At 42.7% G+C, this 13,432-nt stretch overlaps 1 protein-coding gene across 5 annotated transcripts in view; it reads left to right on the top strand.

The window, feature by feature from the left end:
- LOC115181910 (t-SNARE domain-containing protein 1) overlaps positions 1 to 13,432 on the top strand; it is a 167,445-nt gene that overhangs the window by 67,169 nt on the left and 86,844 nt on the right. For all 5 annotated transcript variants that reach the window (XM_029743617.1, XM_029743624.1, XM_029743604.1 and 2 more), the window contains 2 exons: positions 5,340 to 5,417; positions 6,923 to 6,992. In XM_029743617.1, the coding sequence (XP_029599477.1) occupies positions 5,340 to 5,417; positions 6,923 to 6,992 (148 nt within the window). The remainder of the gene's footprint in view (positions 1 to 5,339; positions 5,418 to 6,922; positions 6,993 to 13,432) is intronic.

Here is a 13,432-nt window from a genome sequence, read left to right as displayed (position 1 = left end):
ACTCTCACTGCATCAGAACATATTCACGACGGTATTTTTAGAGGGCTACAGATGGCAACCGTATGGATAGGAGATTCTCCAACACATATTTGTGTAGTTGCATACTGTGCATCATACAGCAACATTGATGATGCATCATCAGTCTAATTCAGGGGAAAGAGAGCCAGTTAGCACCAAGCAGATGGCAGAAGAGGCTCACACTCATAGCACTTTCTCAGTGCATTTAAGAAAGTCCATTAGAACTATATTTAGCTTTAGTGGGCATTTGACGCCTCTCCAACTTCAATGTATTTAGTATATGGATATCTGAAATATCAGCTATGAGTGTGACACAATTCATGTTTTGAGTTGCTGAAGATATATTGTTGGCTACAAAATAGTTGTATTTGCTGCCTGTGTTCTATCTTTGCCAACTCTGTAATTTGTTATGGATGAGGGAGTGGGTGAGTGATTGAGAACTGTAAAGGGACTATTATCATCAGACTTCCTGGCAAACAGCAAGGCTTGAACAGCATGGTGTTCTGGCTAAATGCACTGTTATTTTGGAACAGGAGAAGAAGACGCTTTCATGATCATCATTGAATGTGCTCCTGCATTGTCTATGTCTTCTGACTGGAACACACCAACAGAGAAGAAGAGATCACTCTGGAGGGGGTGGAGGGTAGAGTTATGTTTAAACCGTGAATCTGTAATGATTGTTGTGTGTTTCTGTTGGCTTGTCACTCCAGGTACTGTATCTCCAGGTACTGCATCTCTAGGTACTGTATCTCCAGGTACTGTATCTCCAGGTACTGTATCTCCAGCTACTGTATCTCCAGCTACTGTATCTCCAGCTACTGTATCTCCAGGTACTGTATCTCCAGGCCTGCTCACATCATGCCCCAAAATAAACCTAGCATGAACTCTGTTATAGAAACTGCAGTGTAAGCAGGCTAGGCTATAGCATGTTTTATGGCAACCCAACATGGTCTGTGTGTAGTTGCGTAGTGTGACTGTTCGAGTGTTGAACTTACAGTAGATTGTCCGTAAGCCTAAAAACCAAGTTAGCTATGGGAGTTAACACGAGCTTGTGAGAATTATCTGAGAATTACCTGACCTAGGTTAGAGAGCTAGAATCAAGAACTGCCGTGCTTTTTGTCTCCAACAAAACTATTTGTGTGTAAGTATAAAAAGGCATCACATACTGAAATACTCTTTAGAAGTCGGAAGCTACCATCCTCTGGGAATTGGATGAATCAAAAAAGGAGAAAAAGCGAGTTTTTCTCTGCAGTGGGTCTATGCCCAGCCTGGCCCTGTTTTAGGAAGAGTTTCCACAGTGGAACGACAGCTGCTGACCTCGAAGGTAATGAGATGGGAGCTTTTGATTAAGTTGCTCTCTGATTTGAGAGTATAATTGAACGTGTTGCAGATAGTGCATTTGCCGTATCGACAAGCGACTCTGCAAAGGCCAGGATGTTAATTCGTCTCTTGCGTGTTGCTGAGGTTTTCATTCATCACTGTACCACTGTGTGTGTTTTGCGTGTTTGCGTGTGTGTGTGTCAGCAGCTTCTGTATCCGTTGTTCAGCAATTCTCAACCTGTCGTACCGCAGTGTGAAGACACATTTTAATCACTTCCCTTTACACTCTCTTTATGGAGATTGTGCTGATTGATGCAGTTGGATGTAGATCTGCTTTACATTATGACGTGATTATAGTTTCAGACCTCTTCCAAAGCACTGTAGAGACAGATAGGAGACAGGAGGAAAAAAGGCCCAATTAAGCACATTAAACATTTTTAAATGCCTATCTAAAATTTTTCCCAGACCTGGCTACCTTTCTATCCCTATCTTAGTCTTTCTTCCTGCCTCACCCTTCTCTATTCTCTCCATTCCTTTCCTCTCTCCACCTAACTCCATCCCTTGTTCTTTCTGTGCCAGCTTGTCAGGCAGAGAGCCAGGACTCTGTCCAGTGTAGCAGCCAGGTGTCCAAGACCCCCTTGCGGAGACATGGGGACACTAGAGTAATGACTGTCAGATACCCTCCACTAGTTGTTGTCGTGTGTGTGTGTGTGTGTGTGTGTGTGTGTGTGTGTGTGCGTGCGTGCGTGCGTGCGTGCGTGCGTGCGTGCAAGCGTTCATGTGAGATAGTGATAGGTAAATAGAGCGAAAATGAAGGGGAGAGTTTGCTCATGACTTAAAGTTTGTATACAGTGCAATCAGAAAGTATTCAGACCCCTTCACTTTTTCCACATTTTGTAATGTTATAGCCTTTTTCAAAAAAAAATCCTCATCAATCTACACACAATACCCCATAATGACAGAGCAAAAACAGGTTTTTAGAAATGTTTACTAATTTATAAAAGAAATATAACATAAATATAACATTTACATAAGTATTCAGACCCTTTACTCAGCACTTTGTTGCAGCACCTTTGGCAGCGATTACAGCCTCGAGTCGCTTGGCACACCTGTATTTGGGGAGTTTCTCCCATTCTTCTCTGCAGATCCTCTCAAGCTCTGTTAGGTTGGATGGGGAGCATCACTGCACATCTATTTTCAGGTCTCTCCAGAGATGTTCGATCAAGTTCAAGTTCAGGCTCTGGCTGGGCTACTCAAGGACATTCAGAGACTTGTCCCAAAGCCACTCCTGCGTTATCTTGGCTGTGTGCTTAGGGTCGTTGTCTTGTTGAAAGGTGAACCTTTGCCCCAGTCTGAAGTCCTGAGTGCTCTGGAGAAGGTTTTCATCAAGGATCTCTCTGTACTTTGCTCCATTAATCTTTCCCTTGATCCCGACTAGTCTCCCAGTCCCTGCCGCTGACAAACAGCCCCACAGCATGATGCTACCACCACCATGCTTAACTGTAGGGATTGTGATAGGTTTCCTCCAGACGTGACTCTTGGGATTCAAGCCAAAGATTTCATTCTTGGTTTCATCAGACCAGAGAATCTTGTTTCTCGAGTCCTTTAGGTGCCTTCTGGTAAACTCCAAATGGGATGTCATGTACCTTCTAATGAGGAGTGGCTTCTGTCTGGCCACTCTACCATAAAGGCCTGATTGGTGGAGTGCTGTAGAGATGGTTGTCCTTCTGGAAGGTTCTCCCATCTCCACAGAGGAACTTGCAGTTCTGTCAGAGTGACCATCGGGCTCTTGGTCACCTCCCTGACCAAGGCCACTCTCCTCCTTTGGCCAGACGGCCAGCTCTAGAAAGACTCTTGATGGTTCCAAACTTTCTCCATTTAAGAATGATGGAGGCCACTGTGTTCTTTGGAACCTTCAATGCTGCAGAATTGTTTTGGTACCCTTCTTCAGATCTGTGCCTCGACACAATCCTCCTGTTTCGGAGCTCTACGGACAATTCCTTCAAACTCATGGCTTGGTTTGTTCTCTGACATGCACCGTCAACTGTGGGACCTTATATACACATCTGTGTGCCTTTCCAAATCATGTCCAGTCAACTGAATTTACCACAGGCAGACTCCAATCAAGTTGGTTAAACATCTCAAGGATGATCAATGGAAACAGGATGCACCTGAGCTCAATTTCGAGTCTCATAGCAAAGAGTCTGAATACTTTATGTAAATAAGGTATTTCTGTTTTTTATTTTTAATACATTTGCAAAAATGTCAAAAAAACTGTTTTCGCTTTGTCGTTATTGGGTATTGTGTGTAGATTGCTGAGATTTGTTTTATCCATTTGGCTGTAATGTAACAAAAAGTGGAAAAAGTCAATGGGTCTGAATACTTTCCAAAGGCAATGTATTTGCATGCCATGCTGATGTGAGCGTGTGTGTGTGTGTGCGTGCGTGTGCCTGTGTCGGTGTGTGTGCGTGTGTGTGCGTGTGCCTGTGTCTGTGTGTGTGCGTCTGTGTGTGATAATTGAAGAGAGAGTGGGGCTGGATCCAGGTGGTGGAAGATAAAGGGTTTAGAAGTGATCCCGTCGTACTACTGCTTCCCCACCAGCAGGTTTTTTTTTACGTAACACAGCAGTCTGCAGTGGATGATATCTGTCTCACACACATTCAACTCTTTCGACCGTGAACCGGGCGTGGTCAGGCATCACACACACACATTGCAGACCTGACTACACATAAGCATGCACACACACACATACACACACACACACACGCTAACACACATGCTACAACCCAACTAGCTAAGCCCCCAACCGAGTGTAGTCTGAAACATTACACCCAGACACTGAATACATGAACACTCACATACTCACAGAGACAAACAAAACCTAATCAGATGTCATACAAGGATGAACAGACAGAACAGAGACCAGGGTAATGCCACTGGTCAGTGGGTGGAATGGTGCAGAGTAATCAATGTCCTTTCTGAAATCGCACTGACCATCCGTGTCATTGGGTGACCTTGTGTCACCCTTCTGTAGTCCTCCATCCTTCCATCTCTCCCTCAATCCCTCCATCAGCAGAGTGTGAAACACTGGGTCACTGATCCGAGGAGAGGGATGACTTAGCCCTCTGAGTTCCTCCACACAGACATAGGTGGTTCCATGTGAAGTAGCATGAATATTGAGCATCCGCCATTTATCATAACGATGGGAAGAACTCGACAAACGTGTGTCGAAGGCGGGAGTATGTAGATCACACTAGGGGCAGTAAAGGTCGTTGAACTGAAAAATGATACCATTTTAAAATGTATTACTGTCATATAGTGTTTACTTTTGACTTAATCATATTTCTTCCGCCACAGGAAACTGTCCATAGTTTGATAAATCAAGTGAATGACCCTTAATATGCAGACGTGTCAATCATATGTCTCAGTGTACTGCAAACCTCAATTGCAGTCACTTTAGGGGTCAGAATTAGACAGAGTCCGACCTTGACCTGTGTTTTCTGTGTGCCTGTATGTTCTACTGCTGTTGCTCTTCACCAGTTGACAACAATCAGGCCTTTCTGGCATTCTTGCTCTGTGACATTCTGTCCTTTTGATCAGGGAGAACAGTCTTGCCCACATAACCCATCAGCTGGACTCACGTCTCACAGCAAATTACTTCCTGCTCACTGCTATTAGAAAAATACATATATATTTTTTACCTGTCGTGACTACTGAAGTGGCAAAGACATGTTCATGACCTTCAGGTCATTAGAAAAACAGTGTATGTTCTCTCCGAGCTATTTTGCAGTTACCTAAGGTGTTTGGTTCAAAGTCGCTGGGTCCGGATTACAGTCCCGGACAAAGCTAAACCCCAAATTCACTGCAACACATTTCATGATAGAACAGCTCTGTGGCTGTTGTGTTTTACCTAATGTTGTGTTTTACCTAAGATATCTGCTTTGTTATTGGTGTGTTTGTATCATGCTCCATCGAACTGAAATCATGTCTTCTTCTCCAAGCAACACAGGTCAGCTCCTCAGAGCTGCAAGACGTGTTTCAAGAGACCTCCTCCAACATTTTCCAGATCAACGCAAATGGTGAGTCTTGTAAATATGTTTGTGTGTGTACATATCTGTGTGTGTGTACCTGTGTCTTTTCTGTTATACTTTTGATATAAACTCAGCAAGAAAAGAAACGTCCTCTCACTGTCAACTGCGTTTATTTTCAGCAAACTTAACATGTGTAAATATTTGTATGAACATAACAAGATTCAACAACTGAGAGATAAACTGAACAAGTTCCACAGACATGTGACTAACAGAAATTGAATAATGTGTCCTTGAACAAAGGGGGGGGGGGGTCAAAATAAAAAGTAACAGTCAGTATCTGGTGTGGCCACCAGCTGCATTAAGTACTGCATCTCCTCCTCATGGACTGCACCAGATTTGCCAGTTCTTGCTGTGAGATGTTACCCCACTCTTCCACCAAGGCACCTGCAAGTTCCCGTACATTTCTGGGGGGAATGGCCCTAGCCCTCACCCTCCGATCCAACAGATCTCAGACGTGATCAATGGAATTGAGATCCGGGCTCTTCGCTGGCCATGGCAGAACACTGACATTCATGTTTTGCAGGAAATCACGCACATAACGAGCAGTATGGCTGGTGGCATTGTCATGCTGGAGGGTCATGTCAGGATTAGCCTGCAGGAAGGGTATCACATGAGGGAGGAGGATGTCTTCCCTGTAACGCACAGCATTGAGATTGCCTGCAATGACAACAAGCTCAGTCCGATGATGCTGTGACACACCGCCCCAGACCATGACGGACCCTCCACCTCCAAATTGATCTCGCTCCAGAGTACAGGCCTCGCTGTAATGCTCATTCTGTTGTCCAGCGACGGTGGGTTTGTGCCCATAGGCGACGTTGTTTCCGGTGATGTCTGATGAGGACCTGCCTTGCAACAGGCCTACAACCCCTCAGCCTATTGCGGACAGTCTGAGCACTGATGGAGGGATTGTGCGTTCCTGGTGTAACTCTGGCAGTTGCTGTTGCCATCCTGTATCTGTTCCGCAAGTGTGATGTTCAGATGTACTGATCCTGTGCAGGTGTTGTTACACGTGGTCTGCCACTGCGATGACGATCAGCTGTCCATCCTGTCTCCCTGTAGCGCTGTCTTTGTCGTCTTACAGTACGAACATTGCAATTTATTGCCCTGGCCACATCTGCTGTCCTTATGCCTCCTTGCAGCATGCCTAAGGGACGTTCACGCAGATGAGCAGGGACCCTGGGCATCTTTCTTTTGGTGTTTTTCAGAGTCAGTAGAAAGGGCCTCTTTAGTGTCCTAAGTTTTCATAACTGTGACCTTAATTGCCTACCGTCTGTAAGCTGTTAGTGTCTTAACGACCGTTCCACAGGTACATGTTCATTCATGGTTTATGGTTCATTGAACAAGCATTTGGATTTTTTGGGGGATTTTTACAAATTATCTTTGAAAGACAGGGTCCTGAAAAAGGGACGTTTGTTTTTTTGCTGAGGTTAGTACTATAAAAGCACTTGAACGTCTTTGATGTCTACAATGCTATATGTTCCTCCCCATCTCAGTTGTAACATTAGAGAAGAGTCTTCAATCATTGGGAACGTCCAGAGACACTGCTGAACTGCGACAGAGCCTGTGAGTAATCACAACAAGCACATGCACACAAACACATGCACTCACACACAAACGCACACGGATATTATAGTACTTACATATTCATATCAACACATTAGTGTGCAACTCAAGCGAGTCAGTCAACAGCTTCCTCCCTCAATTAACCAACCGTCTGAACACAAACCATTTATTGCTGTGTTATTGACATCACATACTGCTGCAACCATGCATTAGCTACAGTTAAAGTGTAGCCTGATACATAGCCTCTGAGTGTTCATGCTGCTTGACCTGTCTGTCCTTTAATCATGCCGAGGGTCACATTAAGCCCAGTAACTCCAGAACAGAGAATATTTTCTCTTTATTTCAATGTCCTCTTTCATAGCTGATATTGATTCTACTTGTTTTAGTTGAGCTGCCAGCAATTACCAAATTCCTGCCTGATGGCAAAGTGGCCAATCTGAGATGATTGTGTCTGTTTAAAATGCATTACACCCCACTGTGCTGCCTGGCATGTCATCAATAGCCTCTATGCATTATACCGCCTCCAACGTTCTAATTTACTTCCGACCGAGTTGATGACTTCCGGAGCGAGTTCTGCTATTGTTTTTATCATTAGCTTACTAGCTATCGTCGATGCATTTCTGACTGAAATAGTTCGAAATGAGTACGTTTAAATTACAGCCCCTCGAAGTGCTAATGAACATTGTTCAGTGATCTGTGTTCAGTTTCTTCCAAATGTAATGGTATTGTGAGCTTCCATCGTTTCCCGGTCGATGTAGAGCACAGAAAAAGGTGGTTGGTGGCAGTACGTCGTGACAACTTTACTGTCACCAAACACACAAAGGTGTGTAGTACACATTTCGTCGAAGGTGACTTTGTTGAGGGAAAAATTGGGGGGCGACAATATCTAAAAAAAGGTGTTGTTCCTACTGTCTTCGCGTGGAACTGGCACATTCAAAAGAGACCTGGTGTTTGGGAAAGAAGACTGAAACCTCCTGCTCCGACTGAGAGGGATGAAGAACAAGGTGCACTGCCTATGGACTGTGCCGTCTCTGATCCGCTCCAGACCCATGATTACTGTGCAGTCCCTGAACCCGCAGCCCTGGACATGGCCCTAATGGCAATCCATGAGCATGTAAGAGAAATTGAGGAGCTTCGAGCCAAGCTGGAGAAACTGACCACCCAATGCAGCTTTGGTCTACATCGATTTGCTGGTTCTGACGAGGATATACGTTCTTACACAAGGTACAGTAATGATTTATTATTATCCAGCATTACTATTGTTTATTATTTACTATTAATTATTATTATTATTCCAAAGTCCATATTACCTTTACGTACATGTTCATTGTTATTTAAAACTATGTTAGCATATCTTAGCCTAAGTAGGCACATTGAATGTATATTGTCTTTACATTAGTTTTCAGTTAACCCCCAAAAATGCTCCCAGGTCATTGCTTCAAATAGGATTTGGTTCTTAGTCCACTTTCCATGTTAAATAACAGAACATTTAAAACAAATTCACTGCTGTGATGATAGCTGCTGTGAATTACAGTACGAATTGCAGTAAGAAGAAAACAGGCTACAATAGCAGCTAGGTCATGTCTAGTGCTAGGGCTTAGAGAAGATGGGCAATAAAAGAAATGAGCTTTTTTGGCATTCAAATACTCTGGATCCGTCTTTAGATTTGCAAGCTACACCCACCTGATGGCCTTCTGGCACGTGATTGAGCGGGCAGCAGAGACCAAGTTAAAAAGAGTCACAAGCATCAATCCATTTGAAACAAGTGTTACTCGAAGAAAATCGGTAAGGGACAACTTCATTAAATACTTAAGAGTATATTATTTGATCTTACTGTAATTGTTAAACATTATTTACTTTTTGTTATGGACCGAATATAAGGACTATTGTACTAAAATGGGTTTCTTTACGTTCAGACACTGCCATCAATCGACGAGTTCTTCTTGTTTATGACTCATCTGTCGCTGGGTCTGAAGCAGAAGGATTTAGCCCATCGGTTCAGCATCCACCAATCGACAGTGAGCCGGATTATCATCTCTTGGGCCAACTTCCTCTACTGTCTGCTTGGATCAGCACGGATATGGATCCCCAAGGAAACCATCAAAACCCACCTGCCACCTGAGTTCAAGGACTATCCATACACCCAGGTAGTGATCGACTGCACTGAACTCCGCTGCCAGACACCATCTTCACTACTACTGCAGAGTGAGGTGTTTTCTTCCTACAAGTCACACTGTACCTTTAAGGGCATGTTGGGAATGTCACCACACGGAGCCTTCACTTTTGTGTCATTGTTGTATGCTGGATCTGTGAGTGACAAGGAGATCTTCAAGCAGTCTGGAATTATTTCCTTACTCACCCCTGACATGGCCATTATGGTGGATAAGGGCTTTCTCGTAGATGACATTGTTCCGTGCAAGGTCTACCGGCCAGCCTTTCTGTCAAGACGCACACAGATGCCAGCGCATGAGGTTAGGGAGACCCAATCCATTGCCAGGCTGAGAGTGCATGTTGAAAGAATGATCCACAGAGTAAAGGAGCACAAGCAGTTTGACACAGTCATCCCCCTGACCATCTCAGGCAGCATCAACCAATTATTTGCAGTGCCGTGCCTGTTGGTCAACTATCAAAATGGGCCTTTGGTCAGAGCATGGGCCAAGCCAGTGTAAATGTACATGTGTTTATTTGCTAGCAGCAAAATAATAATTTGTTTATCTATGACATGTATCAATCATTTGTGTTGTAGTGAATATCAGTTTGTGTGGAGCTTGTATTGGCTTTAATTAGGCAATGAGTAACAGGGGTGGGGGAAAGAAATCAAGTAAACACAGAATTGCCAGAATGCAAGATTGAATACCATGTTAGAGATGTGTAATTGATTAACTGAACTGTTGAACATTTGCTGAAATACATTTTTTAAACAAATCTATTCTACTGTAGATTTCTTCACAAGAATATCAATACTTATTTTTCATAAAAACACTAAACTTGGCACCCATGCAGGGGATCCATTCAGGTGAGAGATAAGACACTTCTGCAAGTCGTGGTAAAAATACAAGTGGTCAACCTTCTCTCTTATAGTTTTTGAAACCTGTAGATCTGTATATATCCTTTCAACTAGGATGTCCTCCTGTGCACAGATGACAAAGTCACACCAGCTACAACCTGTGAGATGGATTTGACCTTGCACCTGCCAGTAGTAAGCATGAGATCTCTTCAACTTCAGCTCTCTATTCTGTATCTTCAGGTAAGGGCAGTCAACATAACTTGGTACATTTGGGCACTTGACCTCTAAGAGTCCAAAGTGTGGTCTTACACTGGGATCAAATATGATTCCATCTGGAGAGGATCCTAACCACGGAGCATCTGGGTGCACTACAAAGCCACACGGAAAGAAGTTAACATTCTTCAGTGTGCAGTACTCCTGTACAGCCACTGGCTCCATGGCTAGCCCCTTCTTCATCTCCATGGTCTGCATACACAGAGCACTTCCTGCAACACAGGAGCAGTGGCTTTGGATCACTATCACTGGTATGGAGTGCTTTAACACCATCTGTGAAGATAAGTGTGATGAAAGACTGAAGTGAGAAACAAGAATGATGTGGCCCATAAATAACAATAAACATAGTAGTGTCTAGTCTTCTTAACCTCTCTGAGGTATGTGGGACGATTTCGTCCCACCTACGTAACAGCTACTGAAATTCCAGTGGCGCGATTTTTGAATCGTTAGAAATACTATTACTTCAATTTCTCAAACATATGACTATTTTACAGCTATTTAAAGACAAGAATCTCGTTAATCTAACCCCACTGTCCGATTTCAAAAAGGCTTTACAACGAAAGCAAAACATTAGATTATGTCAGCAGAGTGCCCAGCCAGAAAAAATCAGACAGCCATTTTTCAAGCTAGCATATCATGTCACATAAACCCAAACCACAGCTAAATGCAGCACTAACCTTTGATGATCTTCATCAGATGACACACCTAGGACATTGTGTTATACAATACATGCATGTCTGTTCAATCAAGTTCATATTTATATCAAAAAACAGCTTTTTGCATTAGCATGTGACGTTCAGAAAAAGCATAACCCCCGCAAACTTCCGTTGAATTTACTAACAGTTTGCTAAATTACTCACGATAAACGTTCACAAAAAGCATAACAATTATTTTAAGAATTATAGATACATTACTCCTCTATGCACTCGATATGTCCGATTTTAAAATAGCTTTTCGGATGAAGCACATTTTGCAATAATCTAAGTACATAGCCCGGCATTACAGGGCTAGCTATTTAGATACCCACCCAGGTCAGCCTCCACCAAAATCACATTTCCTATAAGAAAAATGTTCTTACCTTGCTTGTTCTTCATCAGAATACACTGCCAGGACTTCTACTTCAATAACAAATGTTGGTTTGGTCCCAAATAATCCATCGTTATATCCAAACAGCGACGTTTTGTTCGTGAGTTCTAGAATGCTTCTTCACGGTCCCGCGCATGGCGCATTGGCGTGTCAAAAATGTCTAAATATTCCATTACCGTACTTCGAAGCATGTCAACCGCTGTTTAAAACCAATTTTTATGCCATTTAACTCATAGATTAGTGATAATATTCCGACCGGGAGTATGCATTGAGCCTAAACAGCCGAATAAAATTTCTCCTCAGAAGCGACTCGTGCACACGCCTCATTCAAAGGTCCTCGGAGCAGCCACTTACAAAAGGTGATAATGTGTTTCAGCCTGAGGCTCCCTCGTAAACCTTCAGGTTTTTCGCGGGTTCTGAGAGCCTATTGGAGCCCTGGGAATTGTCACGTTACAGCTAAGATCCTTACTTTTCAATAAAAAGATGCAAGACGCACGACTCCTTGTCAGACAGGGTACTTCCTGCTTGAAACCTTGTCAGGTTTTTGCCTGCCATAGGAGTTCTGTTATACTCACAGACACCATTCAAACAGTTTTAGAAAATTCAGAGTGTTTTCTATCCAAACCTGAACAATAATATGCATATTCTAGCTTCTGAGTTGGTGTAGGAGGCAGTTAAAAATGGGAACATATTTTTTCCAAAATTCTCAATACTGCCCCCTAGCCCAGACAGGTTAACTAGGGGCTCATTTAACCATACAGGAATAGATTGTGTCTCAGTAACACAATTACCAAACACTGCATCAACAGATCTTTACCAAATAACCTGTTAAGTGGGCAATTCTAAATTGGAATTGGGACCCAACATTAAAATCTATCTACTGATAAGATTAAACGTTGACACTGTCTCGAACACATTTTGACCATGATGACAGTGTCTCACAGGAGATGTTTAACAAGGTCCCTAGTAGCTATCTATAACCTTTCCCTACTCTCATGCTGTGCGGCTTTTCACTCTTCCTCATGGACCTGTGACAGGCAGCTCTCACGGTGATCTGCCCTGTCAATGTATCTTTGTTATATACTGTGTAGAAGACATGAATAACAATTATTTTTAGCTAGTAAAAAACTGCGACATAGTGGTAGTAACGTTATATCGTCGATCACAACTAGACTGACCGGAAATTGCCACACCGATAGGAAGTGTTTTTAGAACGTTCGATCATGGGATGTGCATAAAGGCTATTCTATGAACAAGTTTTTATGATCACCTTGGAAACCTACACTGTCTGACTGTGTGTGTGTGTGTGTGTGTGTGTGTGTGTGTTTCTTTGCTTTCTGTTGCTTTCTTTAATATTGGTGCAGGATGTTCTGAATTGCTCTGAATTACTAGAAAGAAAATGGGTTTCCATGTGATTTGACCCCTCTGTGTCAGCTGTCAACAGCTACAGTATTGTATGCATTCTAGTGTCTTGAAAGGATAGTTGAATGGTACAGTTGAATGGTTGAATGCTACAGTGGAATGGTTGAATGCTACAGTTGAAAAGTTGAATGGTACAGTTGAATGGTACAGTTGAATGGTTGAATGGTACAGTTGAATGGTTGAATGGTACAGTTGAATGGTTGAATGGTACAGTTGAATGGTTGAATGGTACAGTTGAATGGTTGAATGGTACAGAATGAAATTTGAATGTTACAGTTGAATGGTATAAATGAATAGTTGAATGGTACAATTGAATGGTTGAATGGTACAATTGAATGGTTGAATGGTACAATTGAATGGTTGAATGGTACAGTTGAATGGTTGAATGCTACAGTTGAATGGTTGAATGCTACAGTTGAATGGTTGAATGCTACAGTTTAATGGTTGAATGGTACAGTTTAATGTTTGAATGGTACAGTTGAATGGTCAAATCAAATCAAAGTTTATTTGTCACGTGCATTGAATACAACAGGTGTAGACCTTACAATGATATTCTTACTTACAGGCTCTAACCAATAGTGCAACAAAGGTGTTAGGTGAACAATAAGTAAGTAAAGAAATAAAAACAACAGTAAAAAGACAGGCTATATAC

The sequence above is a fragment of the Salmo trutta genome, chromosome 3, assembly GCF_901001165.1.
Source record: "Salmo trutta chromosome 3, fSalTru1.1, whole genome shotgun sequence".
NCBI classification, from domain to species: Eukaryota; Metazoa; Chordata; class Actinopteri; order Salmoniformes; family Salmonidae; genus Salmo; species Salmo trutta.
The sequence above is the reverse complement of the archived record's forward strand: the minus strand, read 5'-3'. Positions and strand labels throughout refer to the sequence as shown.